The sequence below is a fragment of the Felis catus genome, chromosome C1, assembly GCF_018350175.1.
Source record: "Felis catus isolate Fca126 chromosome C1, F.catus_Fca126_mat1.0, whole genome shotgun sequence".
Lineage (NCBI taxonomy): Eukaryota > Metazoa > Chordata > Mammalia > Carnivora > Felidae > Felis > Felis catus.
The window spans coordinates 16,921,001-16,943,590 of NC_058375.1; the positions used below are offsets into that span (position 1 = coordinate 16,921,001).

The 22,590-nt window shown below is 50.5% G+C and overlaps 1 protein-coding gene across 5 annotated transcripts in view; it reads left to right on the forward strand.

Moving 5' to 3' along the window:
- The window catches only part of EPHB2 (EPH receptor B2), a 196,438-nt gene that overhangs the window by 165,409 nt on the left and 8,439 nt on the right, over window positions 1–22,590 (forward strand). The window contains exons 7-15 of one of the 5 annotated variants that reach the window (XM_045035274.1): window positions 6,189–6,258; window positions 8,361–8,469; window positions 9,219–9,286; window positions 16,469–16,609; window positions 17,147–17,394; window positions 18,372–18,587; window positions 19,478–19,627; window positions 20,592–20,785; window positions 22,361–22,516. In XM_045035274.1, coding sequence (XP_044891209.1) covers window positions 6,189–6,258; window positions 8,361–8,469; window positions 9,219–9,286; window positions 16,469–16,609; window positions 17,147–17,394; window positions 18,372–18,587; window positions 19,478–19,627; window positions 20,592–20,785; window positions 22,361–22,516 — 1,352 coding nt within the window. Of the gene's footprint in view, window positions 1–6,095; window positions 6,259–8,360; window positions 8,470–9,218; window positions 9,287–16,468; window positions 16,610–17,146; window positions 17,395–18,371; window positions 18,588–19,477; window positions 19,628–20,591; window positions 20,786–22,360; window positions 22,517–22,590 lie in introns of all 5 variants that reach the window. The other 4 variants (XM_045035271.1, XM_023258287.2, XM_045035272.1 and 1 more) reach the window with 4 other exon arrangements.

The following is a 22,590-nucleotide window of genomic DNA, read 5'->3' on the forward strand; positions in this document are numbered from 1 at the left end:
TACAGATTCAGACAACCTTTTGAAACTCAGGGGACCAGGGAAGTGTGAAGGACAACTCCCAGTGGATGGTGGTGCCTTTTCCTGGGGCCAGTGTGGGTTCGCGATTTGCAGGTGTAGGTATGGTGCTCGCCAGGAGTGGAAAGGTATAGCCAAGAACAGACAGGGGAGTGTGCAGAGGAAAAAGAAATGGACGGATAGAATCAGGAGAGTGTGGCAGAATTAAGGGGAGGAGGAAAAAGGAGTTGATGAAAATGCCAGAGGAGATGCCAGCACAGGGGTAGGAGCAGTCTCGGTCCCCAACCTCTCAGGCTTCCTAGGTCAACCTGGCTGTCCCATCAGGGAGGGACCTCCAGGATGCAAGATGGCTTCTGACAAGTCCTGATGCCTGCAATTGATCTCTTTAATGAATGCTCCAAATCTTCCCAGGTAGGGAAGTTAGGCACTGAGCCTTGCAGTCCCGTGTGGGCCCCACCGCCACTATCTTTTCCTTCTTTAGAAAGGGCTCTTTTTGGAGCGGGCTCTCCATTTGGCCTTTCCCCAGCTCCACTGGGATTTCCCAGCCTGCCCGGAGCCCGGAGCTAAAAAACCACTTTGCTGGAAGGCTCCTGGATGCCGCTGACAAATGGTGTTGGCCAGACCAGGGCTGGCTGTTTCCATCGGTTCCAGCGTCCTGGGGGAGGTGGCCTCCTTTGGCAGCTGCACCAAAGCACACAGGTTCGTGCTCCCTTTGGCTCCCCCAGAGCTCCGGGAGAAGATTCATTTGTGAGGCCACCTATGGCAGACAGGTCCCTATAGGCCTCATCGATTGGTGTTTATTCAACAGAAATTTTTAGCTGGCAGAGCAAAGGGGAAGAGAAGGTGGGGGAGGCGGGGATGAACAGTGAAAGTCCAGGCTGCATAGGTCTCTGCCCAGTGTACGTGGAGTGGTACCTACGTGGAGAGATCTATTCACTCACTCATTTATTCTTGCATCCATTCATCCATTTAATGACCATTGAGGAAGGCTTGCTCTGTCGTGGCATCGATAACTGTGATGGCCAATGTTTGTGAAGTCCTTATGTGTACCAGAAACGATACTAAAAGCTTTGCCCGGTTTTTTTTTTCCTGTTGAATCTCCATACCCACTCTGTGTGGCCTGTAGTATTTTATCCCATTTTAAAGATGAGAAGACCGAGTCTCATAGGGCTTAAGAAATGCTCCCAGTGCCTCATTGGCCCATAGTCTTGGGGTAAGGATTTTTGAGCTGAGGACTGGTAGATTTCATACTAGATGTCTTCTCCTAACCTGTCAGTGCTTAGTCCTTATTCAGGTAAAGGTGTTCCAGCCACGAGGGAGGAGGTAGGGGGCTCTAGAGCAGCTCCTTTGTGCCAGACACTGCCTGATCACATTTCATCTTTACAACAGCCCTGGGAGGTTGGCATTTAGTGTTCCTTTCCTGAAGTAGAAAACAGGGGCTCAGGGGAGGGACGAGTCTTTCCCAAGGTCACAATGCAAGCAAGTGGAAGAATCTGCCTTTGAAATGACTTCCCAATCCCCCGCTCTGTCCTGTTCCCGCTTTAGAGAAGGGATCTGCTAGTTTCTTTCCTCAATCTGAGGCACCTGTGCCACTGGCAGTTAGCTCGCATCGCCATCCTACAATCTGGAACTTAAAACTTCCATCCTCTCTGAGTGGACACCCACCCACTCAGGCTGCAGAATCCGAGCAGATTCCGTGTTGGCTGGTGGCACCTAGTGGGCAAGCTTGGTACTGCAACCTGGGTTCGTAGGTTGTTGAACGGTCTATCCTGTTTTTCATTTGTCGCTGGCGGTAGTTAGTGAGCACCTACTGTGTGCTGAGCCTGGGGGTCCCGGAGATGGATGGGACAAGGTGTCTGCCCTCAGGAAACCCACAGTCCTTCGAGAAGACACGTGCATATCGGAACAACAGGTGGGAGAGGAGAAAACGGACCTGCAAATCTTTTCTGGGACATCTGGGAAGTCTCTGCAGCAAATGTGGTAGTTGTACTGAGTCTTGATGAATAGGGAACTGCCAGGCAGATGGAGAATGGATATTTCAGATAGAAGAAACAGCACTTGCAAAGTGTCAGAGTGTCCAGGGAAGGTAGGGTTGCCAAATAAAATATAGGACACCAATTACATTTAAATTTTTTTAAATAATTTTTTAGTATAAGTATGTTTTAAATATTGCATGGGGGAAACTTATACAAAAAAAAACGCCCTATTCATTGTTTATCTGAAATTCAGATTTAACTGAGCATCTTGTATTTTTATTTGCTAAATCTGGCAGTCCTGCCAAGAAAGGGAAGGGAAGCATTTGACTGGAGCCTGGAGGACCCTTGGGGGGGGGGGGGTGGCAGGCAAGACTGGCAAAGGGCAAGTCATGAAGGGTCTGGAAAGCCAAGCTCAGGAGTACAGCCTTTACCCTGGGGGCATTGGAACAGGTCTCTTTGTGCAGGCCTCTGTGCTCAGTACAGGGAAACAAAACACAGCCACTTCCTTCAAGAGTTTACAGTCAAGATTGTGAGATCAGCCTGAGCCCAGGATAAGGGGGTGGAACAGAAACCCCTCCTGGGGCGTCCACAGCAAGTGCTCCAGGGCTCAGAGGAGGGGAGGCACATCTGGCTGGGAGGTCAAACAGGCTTCCTGGAGGAGGGGGCAGAGGAGCGGACTCAGGAAAAGAGGCTTCCCAGGTGCTGCTGCCCCCTGGGAAGGGTGAGGGGGTTGGGAGGAGGCACTTGCAGATCAGCCCTTGTCCAGCCCCCACATCCCATTTCTCACCTCCTTGCCTTTGCACCTGGTGCTCCTGCCCAAGAATGCCCTCCCCCTTTTTGACGTGGGTGACTTCTGTTTGTTCTTTAAAATTCCATTACGTAAGCCCCACTCTGCAGATAGCTTTCCTGGACTTCACCCGATGTCCCCCACCCAGGTGAGGTCCCATGCTCATTGTGCTTACACTACCAATATCCACATTTTATACATATGGATTCATTTTATTCTCTAAACAATCCTCGGAGGTAGCTGCCATTATTATTGTCCCCATTTTACAGATGAAGAAAAGGAGGCAAGAGAGGTTAAGAAACTTGCCCAAGGTCACAAAGATAATAAGTAATAGAGTCAGGACTTGAACCCAGGAAGTCTGGCTCCAGTTTGTGATTTTTTTTTAACATTTGTTTTAAGTTTATTTATTCTGAGAGAAGGAAAGAGAGCATGAGCCAGGGAGGCGCAGCAAGAGAGGGAGAGAGAGAACCCCAAGCAGGCTCCACACTGTCAGCACAGAGCCCAATGCGGGGCTCAGTCTCACCACCCTTGAGGTCATGACCTGAGCTGAAAGCGAGAGTTGGATGCTCAAGCGAATGAGCCACCCAGGCGCCCTCCCAGTTTGTGATCTTAACTTCCATGCTATGATTCCTGTAATAACATTGCACCCACTGAATTTTTTTTTTTCAACGTTTATTTATTTTTTTGGGGGACAGAGAGAGACAGAGCATGAACGGGGGAGGGGCAGAGAGAGAGGGAGACACAGAATCGGAACAGGCTCCAGGCTCTAAGCCATCAGCCCAGAGCCTGACACAGGGCTCGAACTCACGGGCCGCGAGATCGTGACCTGGCTGAAGTCGGACGCTCAACCGACTGCACCACCCAGGCGCCCCCCTTTTTTTTTTTTCAACGTTTATTTATTTTTGGGACAGAGAGAGACAGAGCATGAACGGAGGAGGGGCAGAGAGAGAGGGAGACACAGAATCTGAAACAGGCTCCAGGCTCTGAGCCATCAGCCCAGAGCCCGACGCGGGGCTCGAACTCATGGACCGCGAGATCGTGACCTGGCTGAAGTCGGACGCTTAACCGACTGCGCCACCCAGGCGCCCCGCACCCACTGAATTTAATTGTTTTGAGAGAGTTTTTGCAAGGGCTCTGTGCATTGCACGTGTGTATGATTGGCACATACAATCAGGTGGGCATTTTTCTGCACAAAGGCTCCTAGCTTCCATCAACTTCTCAGAGGGGTTCATGATCCTCAAGGTTGAAGTCTCCACACTGTTTTCCTGAACTGAGCTCTGTGAACCCAGTGCCTGTGCCTTAGTCCCTTGGAGTCCCCAGGGCCAAGTGCAAAGAGGGTGTTTGGGGAAAGTTTGAAGGGTAGCTGACAGATGCCCGAATGAGCATCATCTAGATTGGCAGACAGCTGCATCCAACTCAACCACATCCCCATTCCCACAGCAGCTAATCTGTGCCTTGTCCTGTGCTCCTTGGGTCACCCTGGGCAGTGCTCAGGTCAGAACTGGCATTCTGCGGGGTGCCTGGGGGGCTCAGTCGGTTAAGTGTCCGACTTTGGCTCAGGTCATGATCTCACAGTTCGTGGGTTCCAGCCCCGCGTCTGGCTCTGTGCTGACAGCTCAGAGCCTGGAGCCTGCTTCCGATTCTGTGTCTCCCTGTCTCTCTGCCCCTCCCTCCCTCACACTCTGTCTGTCTCTCTCTCTCAAAGAATAAATAAACATTTAAAAAACGGGGGGCACCTGGGTGGCTCAGTTGGTTAAGTGACCGACTTGAGCTCAGGTCATGATCTCACTGTTTGTGGGTTCGAGCCTCGCGTTGGGCTCTGTGCTGACAGCTTGGAGCCTACTTTGGATTCTGTGTCTCTCTCTCTCTCTGTTCCCCCCCTGCTTGCAGTCTGTCTCTCTCTCAAAAATAAATAAAGATTTTTTTATAAATACATAAACAAACAAACAAACTTAAAAAAAAAAAAAGAGGGCGCCTGAGTGGCGCAGTCGGTTAAGCGTCCGACTTCAGCCAGGTCACGATCTCGCGGTCCGTGAGTTCGAGCCCCGTGTCGGGCTCTGGGCTGATGGCTCAGAGCCTGGAGACTGTTTCCGATTCTGTGTCTCCCTCTCTCTCTGCCCCTCCCCCGTTCATGACCTGTCTCTCTCTGTCCCAAAAATAAATAAATGTTGAAAAAAAAAATTATAAAAAAAAAAAAAAAGAGAGAATTGGTATTCTGCATCTCTCAAAGGAAAGAACATTAGGTCCTGGGTACTCAAAGCCTTGGACATTAGAGGTAGCTCCATGTACTCCACTGTTTTCTTTTTTTTTTTTAAGCTTATTTATTTATTTTGAGGAGGGATGTAGGGGCAGAGAAAGAGAGGGAGAGAGAGAATCCTAAGTAGGTTCCGCACTATCAATGCAGAGCCTGACACAGGGCTCAAACTTACAAACTGTGAGATCATGACCTAAGCCAAAATCAAGACTCAGATGCTTAACTGACTGAGCCACACAGGCACCCCTACGAACCTGCTTTTGAGTCCCAAAGCAGCCACCAACTAATATGTGACTTTGAGCATCATTTTCCCTGTCTGGGCCTTAAATCTTGCCTCACTTGAGTGTGCTGTGGCTGAACAGGGGTCCTTGCACTTAACCTATCAAGGCATGGGGCAGGGAAGTAGCTGCAGAAGTGGGTAAGGGAGGCCCTCTTCCTGCTGTCTCCCAAGAACTCACAACCTAGACCTCAGAGTCTGCACATAGTGACCCCTCAGCATCTGTGTATCAGTCAGCTATCACTGAGGATAATGCTGCAAAATACACAATCCCCTAAATACGATGGCTTCCAAGTGGCTATTTTTCTTGGTCATTGGTTGGAGTCTGCAAGTCAACTGAGGTGGCCCTGTTTCAGCATAGGAATTAGGTCAAGATCTTCCCTACATGTTTCTCATTCTGGAACCAGCCGCTACCCAGGTTAAGTCCCATCATGGCAGAAGGCAGGAGCACAAGAGGCCAAGCCAACTGAACAAGCACATATAAAACCTCTGCTTGCATCATGTCCTCTAGAATGTTCCATGGGCCAAAACAAGACCATGGACAAATCTGGCATCCACAAGGAAGAGAAATACACTCTGCCTTCTTTTGTGGGAGGTGTTGGGAAGTCACATGCAAAAAGTGTGGGTGTGCAATTTAGTCACAGGGAGAGAATGAAGAATTGGAAACCACAGATGTTTATCCAGTGACCAACCCCCACCACCACCACAAGTGGCAGGAGTGGGCACTGGGCTCTGGGCCCACCGTGGGCAACAACCTTGCTAATGGTCTTCTCTGTTCCTCGGCAGGAGCTCAGTGAGTACAACGCCACAGCCATAAAAAGCCCCACCAACACGGTCACTGTGCAGGGCCTCAAAGCCGGCGCCATCTATGTCTTCCAGGTGCGGGCACGCACTGTGGCAGGCTACGGGCGCTACAGTGGCAAGATGTACTTCCAGACCATGACAGAAGGTAAGCAGCATCCAGAGGGCAAGAGGCGGGCACTGACTCCACAAACAGAATACATGTAAAGGCAACTGCTCCTTCAACGTGCCTTTGCACAAATTAGAAAAGGCACCCCCTCTTCTAGATGTTAACCTTCCCTGCTGGTTGGGAACCAGTCATACAGAGGTGCTATTTTCTGTGATTTGGAAAGCATATGGGCTCCTCCATTGCTATCGTGTCAGCCACTCCCTTTCACAGGACTCTCAGGAGCTCAGCCCTAACTTGCAGACACACTCTGAGCAAGTCACTTCCCTTTTCTGGTCCAAATTTTTCTCATCCACAAAATGAAAGCATCATATTCAGTCTTTGAGAGCACACCTATTTCATCCGTACACTCCTCCAATGACTTGCAGTTGGATTGAGAAGAATTCTAAAGTTCAGCAGCAAGAAGTGCTGGGATGGATTAGTGATGTCTGCCCTGGACAAGAAAATGGGAGGTTGCAGCCCATGTGCTGTGTGTCTCCCATTGCGGGACCACATGGTCTCTAAGTACCCTTCCTATTCTAATAGTCTTTGAGGAACAGCAGAGTTAAGAGTACGGGCTCTGATGCCAGCCAGACAGAGAAATTACAGTGCTGATTCAGCCCTAACTGTGTGGCCCTGAACAACTCACCTTACCTCTCTGAGTCTCCATTTTCTCATCTATAAATGGGGATGATAACAGCTATCTCATTGTCAACATCATCATCATTATCAAATTAGTGTAAAGATGGGGGATAAATATCTGGAACCTGGCACAGGGTTGGCCGTAGCTCTCACATGTAGTTAGCGCTCGCTAAATCATAGTTAATGTCATAGTTGTCACTGCTGTGAGTCTGGGAGCCCTTTCACCAACCAATGAAGCCCCAAGGCAGCTTTCCTTATAACCAGACTCCAGCATCCCTTCTTAGCATCAGCTTCAATCACTGGCCATGGGCCTTGGCCTTTGCCTAGCTGAATGTCTCAGAGGCTTAGACCCATGAATTCTTGTTTTATCACAAAAATTCTCCCTAATGGCTTTACCATCTCTTCCAGGACGCTAACGGTACCTCCTCTATAAAGCCCCACTTCCTCGTGGCCAGCATTTTCACCTTTGTAGACCTCTTGCATGTTGGATGAGTGTCATTGACCTGGAGCCTTGGGGGACTGTCCCGAGATGCTTTCCTTACTAACTCAACAAATATGTGCTGGTGCTAAGGACCCAGGACTTATCTGGTCCCTGACTTTAATGAGCTCCTGTCTGGTCATGGAAGTACATGAGAAGTAATAATAATAAAATTAAAAACAATGATGGTGTTGATGGCATTGAAAATGTACTGAGTGGTTTCCAAAAGGCAGACCAATGCTGAGTGCATTTTATGCATTATCTCATATAAGCCCGTGGCCTTGGGTCAAACAGACCTCGGTTCAAATGCTGGCTTTGGCCGCTTTGTAACTGTGTGATCACATGCAGGTCACGGCATCGCTAAGTGTCGCTTCCCACATCTGTAAATGGGGTGATCTTCGGCACCGAATCACAAGATTGTTCTGAAAATCAAACAAGATACATAACATACTTAGCACAGTCACTAAAATATAAAATACTCAATAACAATAATAGTTAATATTTACTGAGTGGTTGCTACCTGCCACATGTCCTTCTAAGTGCTTTACACAACAATCCTATGAGCTAGGAACTGTTAATCTCCCCACTTTACAGATGAGGAAACTAAGCCACAGAGAGGTAAGTCTCTTTACCAGAAGTCACAGATAGTAAGTGGTACTGCCACTTAACCCAGGGGGTCTGGCCTCAGAGTCCGTGCTTATAACTGCCTCTCTGTAGTTATAAGTCAGCTTCTTATCATTGTTGATTTTCACGTCAACATTGAGGTATAATGCCCATTTCATAGATGAGAAACTGAGGGTTGGAGCAGTCCACGGACTTGTCCAAGGTTACCTCTGAGCGAGTACCGGCCAGTTCTCCATCTGGGCACGTGACAGGTGCTCTATCAGGAGCAGGAACAGAATCTGGGGATCCTAGGAGACCCAGCCAGGTGGGGAACATTAGGACTCCCAGAGCCAGGCTGACAACAACGTGCTTTCTCCCCCAGCCGAGTACCAGACAAGCATCCAGGAGAAGCTGCCACTCATCATCGGCTCCTCGGCGGCCGGCCTGGTCTTCCTCATTGCTGTGGTCGTCATCGCCATTGTGTGTAACAGGTGGGTGGGTGTCTCCGGCCCCTTTCAGGGCTGGCTGAGCACCTATTCAACCATTCCTGAATGGCGTCTGTGAGCCAAGGAGATATTCCCATCATCCCCAGGGCCAGGGAGAGGCTCGCACAGGCCTGGATACCCTGCCTCCTACCTAAACGGCTGCCATTGGCTACATCCCTCTGGGCTCAGAACATGACTACATGTTGAGGCCCCTACATGACTAGGGCCACAAGTGGGGTGTCAGAGGGGAGGTTGAGGAGCTCAGATAAGGCCCACTGGCTTTGGTGGCAGGAAAGACAGAAAGGATGTAGATGGGAGGAGGTGGGGGAAGGGGAAGGGACATCCCAGGTGGCCGGCACAACATGTGCCCAGGCAGGAGGTGGGACTTGTTCCTGACTTCTGCAGGGCATCATGCAAAGACCCTCTCTTCCTCCTTAGATCCCCACTTTATAACAGACTGGGCTGTAAGGTCAGATGGACAGAAGCCCCTGGGATGTCTGGGGCCATGGGCGATAACTTTCAAAGGGCGTGGCTGGAGAGGGGATGGGGAAATGGTGAGCCTGGATTTGAGGTGGGAGAGGTGGAAAGGGATGAGGGCGGCCAGGAGGGGTGAGGCTGCTAGGCCAGGGGCAGGCAGGGAGCCCCCTGGCAGGGGTGTGGTTTTGAGGGCCTGCCCTCCCTCTTCCTATCACCTACTGTGGCTCCCAGCTCCCCGGGGGCTTCCAGGTGGCTCCAGCCCTTTGCTCTTGTTCCAGAAGACGGGGGTTTGAACGTGCTGACTCGGAGTACACGGACAAGCTGCAGCACTATACCAGTGGCCACAGTACGTACACCCCAGCTGGGCCGGCGCCCTTGGGCCCCTCACTCTTAGTTCCCAGCAGCCTCCCCAGCCTCCTTCCACTGCCTCCCACCATGCCGCAGCCAGACTGAACGTTAGGCTGTTCTCTGAATGGGCCAAGCTCACTCTTCCCTCTTAGCCTCTGCACATGCTGCCCCCTCTGCCTGGGGCATCCCCCGCCTTCTCTTAACCTGTGTAACTCTCCCCTCTTCCTCAGCCGCGGCACATACAAACCGCTCTGAGGGGCCTCCCCGGACCCCACCCCCCCATCCCGCCCTGGCTTCAGGGCCCCATCTGTGTTTGCACAGCGCTCCCTTACCTGGCCACACCGTGATGGCCGTTTCCTTGTCTCCCCAACAGTATAGCGGGAACATCTGGAGACCAGAAAGTGTGTCTGACACTCACTGCTGCCCCCCAACACCAGCACACTGCCCAGCACATAGAAGACACTAGATACATATTTGCACAATAAACACATGAGTTAAATGAGATGATGAGGACCCCAGGCTCTGGCCCAAGAGGTGACTCTTCCGGTAGCCACTTCAGGCACTGTTTTAGGTGCTGGGGATACACGAGTAAGCAAACCACATATCCCTACCCTTGTGGAACTTATACTCTGGTGAAGGGACAGGGAACAACAACAACAAAAAACACAGGTAATAAATGAGAAAAGCGCATGATGTCCTAGAGAAAAGCGCATGGTGTCCTAGAACAAAAGGCAAAGTAGAACAGGGCGATGGATCCAGAGTTGCAGGGTCAAGGCTGCCTTTTCAAACAGGGCAGTCAGAGTTGGCCTCAAGAGGGTTTCAGGTGAGCAAAGACACGAACAAGCTAGGGGCGTGAGCTGCGTGGATATACCTGAGGGAAGGGCCTCCCAGGCAGAAGGAACAGTCAGTGCAAAGGCCCTGAGGCTGGAATGTGCCTGGCAGGTTTCAGGAACAGCCAGGAGGTTAATGTGACTGGAGCAGAGTGAGGAGGCAGGAGGGGCAGGTATGAGGGGTTGCAACATGCAGATTCTTGTCCACCATTGCAGGGCCTTGGTTTTTATTCTGAGTGAAATAGGGAACCTCTAGGAGGGTCTGAACCGAAGACTGACGTGCTCTGAGTTACAGTTTTGACAGGACCTCTCTAGCCGCTGTGTGGAGAATGGACTGAGGGGGCTGGAGGGTGCCAAGCAGGACAGAAGCAGGGAGACCTGAGAGGTGGCTGTTGGAATAATCCAGGGAAGATATGTGGTGCCTAGACCAGAGTGGAAGCAGTTGGCGGTTGGATTCTGACATTTTCCAAAAAGTAGATGCACTAGATTTCCTGCAGGTTTGGATGTGTGGAGCGTGCAAGAAAGAGCCGAGTCGAGCAGTTCTAGATATTCAGCCTCTGGGTAACAGTCAATTTAAAGGAAAAGTTCCTGAGCTTAAAAAATCATTTGAGACATAAATGTAAAAGATAATTAAACCATTAAAATTTCCAGAAGACAATTCCGGTAACTATGTAATGGATATGTGGATTGAAAAGGACTTTCAGGGCACCTGGGTGGCTCAGTCAGTTGAGCATCTGACTCCTGACTTCGGCTCAGGTCATGATCCCAGGGTCATGGGATCGAGCCCCACATCCAGGGCTCCGCACTGAGTGTGGAGCCTGCTTAACATTCTCTCTCTTCCTCTGCCCCACTCCCCTGCTTGCACACTCTCTCTCTAAAATAAATAACATGAAAAAAATTATAAAAAGAAAAGGACTTTCTAAGCATAAAAGCAATGGAAAGCTCTGGAAAAAAAAAAAAGGCAAATTTAGCTACACCGAAATAAAAAATTCACCTGTACATTAAAAATAAAAGTCATAAATTACATCACCCCCTCCTCTTCTCCAAGTAATGAAATCATGGTTGTAGATATAGCTAAATGCATACAGTATGCCCAGGAATTGTTTTCATGCGGTACATAGATTTGTTCATTTAATCCTTATAACTGCCAACTTTGAGCATGAGGGAATTGAGGCCCAGAGAGGTCACAAAGCAGCTCAGGGCCAGAACGGAGGTCCACACTCCTCACCACACCGTGCTGTCCACACCTGACTAAATGTGGACTAAGGTGGACGAAGCTGGACGAAGGTGGCTCACATGCTTCGTCACCTGGAGCCATGTGGAAGCCTCACTATTTAGAGTGTGAGTGGGTAACAAGGAAACAGGTGACAGCAGGGATTTATTTTTAAAATAGAGCCCAGGATTTGTTCATGGATCAACATGTTCTAAAGCTCAGACTCCTGCTCCCTGAATCTAAAAAGGACTTTGTTTTTTTCAAAGCCCTGCCAGCCTTGGGGTCCCACACCCCCCGGCAACCGTGTGTCGCCGGGACAGAGGAGGAAGCTGAGGCCCGGAGATGTGTGTGACTGGCTTGAAGTCACCCTCACCGGCTCATGTGTTCCCTCGTCCAGCAGGTGCTGAGTGAGGACCAAGGTCCATGGTACCTGGATGTGGACCAGAGGGACCAACCTGGTTTCTCTTCCCTGCTCTACCACTGGCCAGCTGTGTGACCTTGGGAAAGCCACCGAACCTCTCTGAACCTTGGCATCTTTATATGGGAAGTAGCAAGAATGATGCTTCTTTCACAGAATTGTGAGGATTAAATGAATTAATGGATATTAAAGTGCTTCCTAATAATATTTAATAATAGCCAACTCTTCTGTATAGCAGGTAACAATTATTCGGCGCTTTCTATTTGCCAACTACGATACTTAGCCCCTTAAAAAGATTCTCGTTTAACCCTTGCAGTCCCCTTATGAGGTAGGTGCTATTTATGATCTCCGTTTTATATGTGAAAAAAAAGTGAGGCACAGAGAGGTTAAGTAACTTGCCAAAGGGCACACAGCTGTATCAATACAGTGGTTGATCCTCCGTTCAAACTCATAACGCAGCTTTTTTGTGACTATTATTACTGGCAGATCCAGAACTCAGACCTGGTCTCTGAATGTCTGGTTCTTCCTCCTTCCACTTGAATTTCCCATTTGGGTCCAGGACAGCAGGTCCTGACAGTCATAACTCATCCAAACAGCAGACCAGTATTTTCTGAAGACTCTGACTGCGGAGATCCTTATCCAACTTCAGTTCAGCAAATACCTGTCCTGGGAGCCAGGCCTTGAATAATCACCTTCCGTTCCCGGAGACAGGATGGGGAAGCACCCGGAAGAAAATAGTAAGCTGGCAGTTACAAGTGTCAACTCACAGCCAGACGACCTGGATTCAGCCCCCAACGGGCTGTCGCCTTGGGCAGGCCATCTAAACTTTCTTATGCCTCAATGTCCGCATCCAAACAATGGGGATAATATTAGGTTGGACCCAATGAAATTGCCATGTTTGTAGGTCGTAAACAGCCAAATACTAACAATTTCATACGGCTCAGCCTAATAATAGCATTTACCTGGCAGAGTTGTCAGGAGGAGTACCCAGTGCCTGGTGTACCGGGGTCCAGTGCCTGGTGAATCCACACTGAACTGTGAGTAGATTGTGTTATTAATGGTGAGATGAAACCAAAGGGTCACAGAAGCAGAGACAGTTTTACTCAGAGCCATACAATCAATAAGCGTTTATTAAGCATCTACTGAATGCTCCTTCACTTGTGTACTGTAGAGAAAACATTCTAGAGCGAGGGCTCGTAATTGGGGGTTCACAAACCCCAAGAGCTTCAAGGGCCGGTGAGCATTCCAAAACTGTATGCTGGGTATGGGAGTGTGACACACACGTGAATAATTTTCCAAGGAGCAGATCCGTAGCTTTTGGCAAATTCTCGAAGGTATTCATGACTGCAAACAGGTGGAAAGAGAAAAAAGGACATTTCAATAGGTAATGCTATTATTCTTTCAGTAAGCATTTCTCGAGCCTGCTCTATGGGTCAGGCTCTGGCATTTAGCATGAGCTAGAGAGACATGACCCCTGTCCCCCTGAGGGAGAGAGGGTAAAGCGAGCCCTCACAGGCAGCAGAGTGTTCCAGAAAGGGGTGGCAGGAAGCTGTAGACATGCATATCCGGCAGACCCCATAAAAGAGGAGAGCCATACAGATGTCACGGCCATAGGAGTGGGTGCAGAGACAGGGCTTCGGGAGCCTGAAGAGAAAGCATGGATCTCCACTAGAAGGATCTAGGCAGCCTTCACGGAGGAGGTGGCATTTGATCTAGACACACAGAGGAAGAGAAGTGCATTCCTGGTGGGGGTAACCACATGAACAAAAGCACAGAGTACAGAAATGATCAGGTGTGTGGGACCTCTGGGTAAATACTTCCTTTTTGCTGTAGAGGATCAGGGAGCTGAAGTTGGAGCCCAACCCAGAGAGTTTGGAAGGCCGGATGAAGGCACTTGCCTTTGTTCTGCAAGCAATAGAGAGCCCTCCTGACCAACACTCCTGGCCAAGGCTTGGGGATGGCATGTGATCGGCTGACAGTGCCCAAGTCAGCTTTGAGCTCCTGCTCTGCTTCTCCTTAGCTCCCTGAGCTGACCCATTCCTGTCCTCCCTCCACAGCTGGCCTGGCGGAAAGGGCTTCCCCCAGTTCTGTCGGAGGGAGGTTGAAAGTCAGTCACCAAGAACCACAGGCCAGGCTCAGAGTTTGAGCAAGAAAGGGAGCATCTCCCAGGAGCCGATGTCCCCAGTCTGAGGAGGGCTGACTCAGAGAAGGGGTCACGGCTGAACAGTCCAGGAGCAGGAGAAGACATGGACCAGATCCGGTTGGATTGCATCTGGGAGGCCACGGGCATGATGATTAAGAGTAGTGGCCCTTGGCTCAAATCTGACAGGCCTGGATTCAAGTCCTGGCTATACCATTTTCTAGCTGTGTGGCCTTCGGTAGGTTACTTAGGCTCTCTGAGCTGCAGTTCCCTCATGCATGAAATGAAAATAGTGATCCTTTCCTCCAAGAGTTGTTGGGTGCAGAAAATGAGATAATCCATAGAAAGAGCCTGCCCAGTGCTGGACACAAAGGGTCTTTTATCTCTGTCACATGGATTCTGCTCAGCTCTATAGACACTGAGTGTATATTCCATGTAGAACTTTATGCATTATTCTAGGGGAGAGAAAAACGAGGAAAGACCATGCACCCACCCACCCCCTCCACCCAGGCTCCCACAATTATAAGTAGTGGTTCTTAATTTCTTTTGGGGTCTCAGGCTCCTCTGAGTCAGCTGAAAATTTTGGATCCTATGGCCAGAAAAACACAAATATGCGTACACGTGTGTATATAAAATTATAAAACAGAAAAATCTAAACTCGGGGATGGATTTGGGGAGAACTTCAACTTTCACAATATTTATTTCCATAATTTTTAGACTATAAATAAAGAGTATGAGTCACTTTTCTAATTCAAAATGGTAATAGTAGGGGTGCCTGGATAGCCCAATTGGTTAAGCGTCCCACTCTTGACTTTGGCTCAGGTTATGATCTCACAGTTGTGGGATCGAGCCCCACGTTGAGCCCCACTCTGGGCATGGAGCCATGGAGCCAGTAAGATTCTCCTCTCTTTCCTTCTCTCTGTCTCTGCCCCTCTCCCCCACTTGTGCTCTCTCTCTAAAATAAATAAATAAATACATACATGCATACATGCATACATGCATTCCATTTGGGAGGTTACCAGACTCCCCTGTCCCACCAAACTCATCCTGGGTCTGTCAAGTGGTTCACAGACCCAAATGAAGAAACCTTCACCTAAAGCGCTAGACAGGGACCCCTGGTTGGCTCAATTGGTAAAACATGTAATTCTTGATCTCGGGGTTGTGAGTTTGAGCCCCATGTTGAGTGTGGAGATTACTTAAAATCTTAATAAATAAATAAATAATAAATAAGTTAATTAGTTAATTAAAGGGCTAGACAAACACCTACATAAATAATCCAAAAAACAGCTAATGTATTAGAACAGTAGTTGGCAAACATTTCTGTAATGGACCAGAGAGTAAAAATACCATAGGGTCTCTATTGTTAACTACTCAACTTGGTCGCTGTAGCTGAAAGCAGTGCCAGGCAAAGGAATGCACGCAGCTATGTTCCAATAAAACTTTATTTACAAAGCGGTCAGTGGGCCAGTTTGCCAACCTGTGTGTCAGAGGTTCCAATTTTAGATTCCTGGAATATCTGCAACAGAAACAGAGTGATCAACTAACATGTCCAAGGTCACACAGCTGAGCAGCATTGATGCCCCCATTCACCAACCAGCCAAGCCTTACTATGGTCCAGGGACTCCAGCTCCCCTCCTCCTAGAGTTGCTGCCTCCAAAGTCGCTGCCCCTGGGGCAATGGAGAATGTGGGCAGGGAGCTGGGGAAGCCAGAGGGAGGCCTGGGCAGCAGAAGACGAGTTATCTGGGAGGGAGAATATGGGATTGATCACCTTTCCCTTCCTTCCAAGTGTTTTGTTGGCTCAGTGCTAGGATCAGAATTAGGTCTTTGATATCCAAGTTACATCCTTAATTTCTGCATCAAATAAAAAAGTACATCCAAATCAAGAATCAAATTAATATGCCCCATGTCCAGCCACATGCTGATCACCAGGAAATTTGAGATCCGGCATGGTTTAAGACTAACTAGTGGGGGACCTGGGAAGTGGGCCGAGTGATGGGTCCTCCGACCCTAGTGAGTAGGCAGCCCCTCCAGGCTCTGGGGCCTGCCTGGGAGAGCTGAGGCAGCCAGGAAGTTCCCTGAAGGGAGAGGATGCTTAAATTAAGCCTTAAAAACAGGGAAGGCTCCTTAGCAGCTGCCCAAGAACATGGACTCCTGCCTCCTCTTTCTGTATATCTTCCAAATCTCTCTCTTCCTTCTTGACTTCCTCTTCCTTTTCTTTGCACCCCCTGATTCTCTAACACAAGAGAGACAAACCTATCTATCCTTTTATGCCCACACCCATAGTAGACATTGCTAAACAACCCTGACAGTCTTTTAGCTCCTTCAGGAAGACATTACGAATCAATTAGAGTTGGAACAAGAGCTAGAACCTATTTGCTCTCTCTGCCGAGCCCTCTGTTCTCCTCACCCTTCTACTCAGCTCAGTGCCCATCTGCTCACCGAGACTCAGAGAGGTCAAGTAACCTGCAAAGGGTTGCCCAGTTCCTATGGGGCCATATGGGAGTGTATTTCCCTCTACAGAGGGACTAACTGTAGCCTTTCCATTTGTCCACATCTTGATTCTGTGCATGTGACCAAGCCTGGTCTTGTCCCCCAGTGACCCCAGGCATGAAGATCTACATCGACCCTTTCACCTATGAGGACCCCAATGAGGCAGTGCGGGAGTTTGCCAAGGAAATTGACATCTCCTGTGTCAAAATTGAGCAGGTGATTGGAGCAGGTAGGTGGTGGGTGCTCTACCATGGCCTCAGCCATGAGGGGGGAGTACTCTAGGGGCAGAGGGGAGCATGTGGGGTAGGAGCCTCAGAGGACCCTCCAAGGCCTGAAGGTTCAGAATAGCCAAGGGGGAAAGGCCCTCAAGGGTCATCCAGGAAAACTACCTCATCGATAGATGAGGAAACTGAGGCACAGGGCTGGGAAGGAGCTTGCATATCATGTCAGAGATTGAGCTAGGTCTAGAACCCAATTCTCTGGACTCAGTCTAGTGCTGTGTCCTTCCTGTCCCTCTCTCCATCCCCCCAGGTTCCCCTACAGCCTTACCCCATACCCAGCCAAATACCATGGGGCAGCTGTGGAGAGTTTACTGAGACCTTGGGGGCCCCCACATTCTACAAAGGGGTTCTTTGTCAAGAGGATGAGCTGACCACTGGGGAGAAAAAGTTCATTCAGGACCCAGGAATAGAGGTTACAGGGAGTGGGAAGGTGACATTTCCAGCTGGCAAGTGACATCCTGCCTTTCTTGGTGTGTGTGTCCCAGGGGAGTTTGGTGAGGTATGCAGTGGCCACCTAAAACTGCCAGGCAAGAGAGAGATCTTTGTGGCCATCAAGACGCTCAAGTCAGGCTATACTGAGAAGCAGCGCCGGGACTTCCTGAGCGAGGCCTCCATCATGGGCCAGTTCGACCACCCCAACGTCATCCACCTGGAGGGTGTTGTCACCAAGAGCACGCCTGTGATGATCATCACTGAGTTCATGGAGAATGGCTCCCTGGACTCCTTCCTCCGGGTAGGGAAAGCCAAGAGTTCCAGGGGCCCATGGGTGGGGAGGAAAAGGAGTGGTGGATATAACTTCATGTTGTCAGAGCCTGACGGGGTCTTGGGGAAAACCTGTGTCAGGAGGGGCTCGTATGCTGCCTCTTTCCATCCTCTTACCAGTGGCAGACATTGCTAATGACCCCAGAAGTCTGTCCCCCTGAACCAGGTAGCAGTCCCAGAATCCTTTCAATCTAGGAAACCACAACCAGTCCGTCAAAGTTAGCACGCAGCCTGAAATCCGTTATCATCTATGCTTTTAGCCAACCTTCTCATTATGCAGGAGAGAAAAGTGAGGTTCAAAGATGGGTACGGTTTGCCCAGGATTACCTAGGGGGTCAGGGTGAGAGCCAGGACTGGAACCAGGTCTCTTGAACCCTAGTCCAGGATTTTCACCAGATTTTGGATTTCTCCAAAGCCATATGGGCTAGTGGGAGGAGTCCAGAGCACAAGGCCAAGAGAGGAGAGTTTTCAGACCCCCCAGGAGATCACAGTTAACCAGCTAGACAAAAGGCATAGAAACGTGCTGCTAGACTAGTTGCCATTTAACAAACGTTTTTAAGCACCTCCTATGTGCCACGCACATACCTCTGTGCGCCTTCTTATTTAACTCAGACAGCCCTGGGAGATGGATATAACTTATCCCCATTTAATGCACAGATGAAGAAACAGACTCAAGAGGTTAGGTCACTTGTCCAAGGTTGCGCGGCCAGCAAAGGGCAGAGCCAGAGTCAAACCAGCTGCGTCTACTCCAAAGCCCATGTTCTTTCCCCCACCGTGAAATTGGCCTCTCGTGGGCCTCTCTCAGACCCCCAAGCATCTGAATTCTTCCCACAGGGAGCATGAGGCCAGGGTAGCAGGGTCCTGCTCTGGTTTCCTGTTGTGCCGATGATCCAGAGCTCTGATTGATGCCCTCCCGTTCACTGTGGGTTTTCTCCACTTCTCCCAAAGCAAAATGATGGGCAGTTCACAGTCATCCAGCTGGTGGGCATGCTCCGGGGCATCGCGGCTGGCATGAAGTACCTGGCAGACATGAACTACGTCCACCGCGACCTGGCCGCCCGCAACATCCTCGTCAACAGCAACCTGGTCTGCAAGGTGTCTGACTTTGGGCTCTCACGCTTCCTGGAGGATGATACCTCAGACCCCACCTACACCAGCGCGCTGGTAAGATGGAGGCAGAGAACAGCGGGGTCGTGGTGCCAGGAAAGAGGACATACGTAGGTGTCCATCTCTCCCTACAATACCTTTTCCCTGACACCTGCCCATGCCAAGCACTGTGCCGGACCCAAGAGACATAGAGGCATAAATCACAGTTTCTGCCCTCTTGGAGCTCACAGGCTGGCGGGGGACACAGATGTGCAGAGAAACATGGGGTAACAGAGCTCTAAGTCAGGACACCAGTCTTGGGAGGCCCAGGAAGGCTTGCTCAGAGGGGGTGAGATGCGAGTTGAAAGCTGAAGGGCCAGTAAAAGTTTGTCAGATGCCATGTTCTCAAGCCAAGCTGTGACTGGAACACAGACCCTAAGAGGGGAGGTGGTGGGCAGTGAGACTGGAGAGGCAGGCAGGGCTGATTTTGGAGACCTGGAATGCCTAAACTCAGGACTGTCCCCTGCTGAAGAGTTTTAAACAGAAAGGAGCAAGACGAAGCCCCTGCCCGAAGAACTCAGAATCTATAGCATAAGAAGAGGCAAGCACACGGGCAAATGATTTCAGTACTGCTCTGTATGACAAGTGCCTCCCTGACAGAGATCGAGGACCCAGTTGGAGGATTAAAAAGAGGGAGCAACTCCTTGGCACTTGGGACTTAGGGAGAGACTTTCAGAGATACTTAAAGGATAAGAAGGGGGTTTCAGACAGCAGAGTGAGGAAAGGCATTTCATGCAGAGGGAACAGCATGTGCAAATTCTCAAGGCCTAAAGTAGCATGGTGAGTTTGAGAAAGAATGAGGGGCTTCGTGTGACTGGTACGCACAGGGCATAGGGTGAGGAATATTGAGAGCAGAGACCACATGGATCAGCCTCTCACCCATTAACTTTCCTCATTGTGTTCCCCAGGGTGGGAAGATCCCCATCCGCTGGACGGCCCCAGAAGCCATCCAGTACCGGAAGTTCACCTCAGCCAGTGACGTGTGGAGCTATGGTATCGTCATGTGGGAGGTGATGTCCTACGGGGAACGGCCCTACTGGGACATGACCAACCAGGATGTGAGTATCCAAGGGGGCTGGGCAGAGCCTCTGTGGCCAGCCAGATGGGAGGGGAAGATCCAGAATTCCTGGCCTTTTTCTGATCTCCCAGGGAATGGGAGCAAGGTCTCGGAGATACCGGGCCAAGGCAGCTCCCAGCCCAATGGTGGCTGATTCAGATGTCTACACAGGACCCTGGACTCTCCAGAGGTCAAGAGCAGGAAAGGCCTACACATCCACAATTCGGCAAATCTTCAAGATGCCTTCACTTTGTGGTCAGCCCTGAGTGAGACTATCTCAGGTGTTTTCCACATAACTGGGGGACAGGACGCTTATTCCAGGAACAAGATGTTGTCATCAGGAACTTTATGATCAGCTGTTAAATGGGAGAAGGCAGGTGTCAAGTCCTGTAGGTGTTGAGGCAAGGGCAGCATGAACAAAATCAGGAAGTCTTCACAGGACAGGTGGGATGCTCACAGTAGTAGGACCTGGAGACATGAGGACTTCAAATGGGAACGATAACCCGTGCAAAGGCCCCGAGGTGGGAACTGAGGGATCATATTGGGGATCGGTAGAGAGGAAAGATGATCAGAAAGGTTGATAAGGTTCAATAATGGGGTGTTTGAAAATCAAGCCAGCAAATTCTGATCTGCAACAACACAAAACGGGAAGGACTTGAAGAAGCTTCTTGAGCATGGAGGGTGACTCACGGCCCAGATAGGGAAAGTGATTCTGGGCCTAGTGGCAGGACAGATTGGAGAGAGGGGGTAGGCACCCAGGTTGCAGGTCAGACTGAGGCCATAGACGGTGGGAACTCAGGTGAGGCCCGTCCTTGGGGCTGTATCCAGGAGGTGAAAGCAGTTGCCATGGCAACCACATAGGTCTTTCCTGCAATACAGAGTGGGGGGTGGAAAGACAGGACAGGTTAGAGGCAGATGCTCTTACCCCACCCACCCCACCAACGCTGCCCCTGTGTTGTTCCCAGGTAATCAATGCCATAGAGCAGGACTATCGGCTGCCGCCACCCATGGACTGCCCAAGCGCCCTACATCAGCTCATGCTAGACTGCTGGCAGAAGGACCGAAACCACCGGCCTAAGTTTGGCCAGATCGTCAACACGCTGGACAAGATGATCCGAAACCCCAACAGCCTCAAAGCCATGGCACCCCTCTCCTCCGGGTACGGCTCTGGTCTGGCCCCACTCCCTCCTCCCAGTATATCTCCACCCCGTCCCCAGCCAGCCCTTCCTGTCTCCAAATCTCCATTCCCTCAAGCTCCACCTGCCTCGGGCAGATGATCTACACTGCAGCTTGGGGTCAGGGAAGGCCAGCACTAGTGTTCACTGGGCATTTGCCCTGCCTTGGGGTGTGGAGGAGCCCAGGACACAGAAAAGGAGAAGGAAGCGGTAAAGGTGGTAAAGGAAGCACTTTTTTTTTTTAATATTTATTTATTTTTGAGAGAGAGAGAGACAGACAGAGAGAGAGAGAGATAGAGCACAAGCATGGGAGGGGCAGAGAGAGAGACAGCGACACAGAATCCAAAGCAGGCTCCAGGTTCTGAGCTGTCAGCACAGAGCCCAACACGGGGCCCCAACTCTTGAACCCCAAGAACGTGACCTGAGCTGAAGTCGGCTGCTTCACCGACTGAGCCACCCAGGCGCCCCAGGAAGCACTTTTTAAAGCATGGTCAGAGAGGACAGCATTGAAGAAAAATTACCAGAATCTTGGTTGGTAGACATATTCACTGGTCACCAGGTTTCCTTCCTAGCTACCCTCACGCTCAAACCTAGACCCTCTCACTTACATTTGCAGCCTCCCCAACCCAGCCACGCACGTGCACACACACACACACACACACACACACACACATACCATGGCCCACACTCAGGTCACCATCCCTGAATCAGAGAGACTGTCAGCTCCAGTGATCCGGGGCTTGTCTTCTCCTGGGGGTCCAGGGCATGCTCCATCAGACCTGAGGTCACCACTGCCTTGCTTGGGTGGCGGTCCCAGACCCCTGTCTCTCCTGGCCTTGTACGCTGTTTCTCTCCAGGACACTGTCACACAGGGTTTCTGAGGGGTGTCCAGCCAGGTGTCTTCAGGATCCAGGGCTGGCTGTATCCAGAGACTCTTTGGGCCCAAGTCCTTCACCTGCCAAGTTTTTGTGGCCAAAAATTTGTGTTTGCGTCTGCCTGTCGATCCCCACCGTGGCCCTGCGTCAGCTACTCCTGATTCTCCGGATAAAATCACTCTGAGCTTTTAACCCCGTGAGAGTCATTTCACTCTCGCGAGTGCCACCAGCCTCGTCTGGACGTTGGAGGTGCAGCCCATAGCTTCCCACAGCACACCCAGCGTGGAGAAGGATGAAGGAAATACGGAATAGTAGCACACTTAGTCCTGCACACTTAGACTCCTTCCTCCTGAAGCGTCTCCCTCCTCACCGTGGTGGTCCAGCCTTCCAGGGGTCCCCACAGAGGCTTCCCTGGGTTTTCCAGGTGGCCTCAGCGTGGAGTCCTGCACACACACTCACTCTCACATAGCCACACATATACGTGTGCTCATTTACATAGGTGCAAATTCACATCCACTCTCACACAGAAATACTCGCGTACGTATACATTCATTCACCTTTGTTCACGCAGATGGATACACAGGTGCAGGTATGCAGCCCACGGGTGTGCCCACGCCCATGCTTACCCCCGCCCCCCCTCCCAGCTCATGCCCTGACCGTCTCTGTTGCCCACGCCACCCCCAGAATCAACCTGCCGCTGCTGGACCGCACGATCCCCGACTACACCAGCTTTAACACCGTGGATGAGTGGCTGGAAGCCATCAAGATGGGGCAGTACAAGGAGAGCTTCGCCAATGCCGGCTTCACCTCCTTCGACGTCGTGTCGCAGATGATGATGGAGTAAGTGCCCGGCTGCCTCCACCCACCATCATCAATACCCCTCCCCACCCATCCCACTAAGTAGGGGGCTCTGG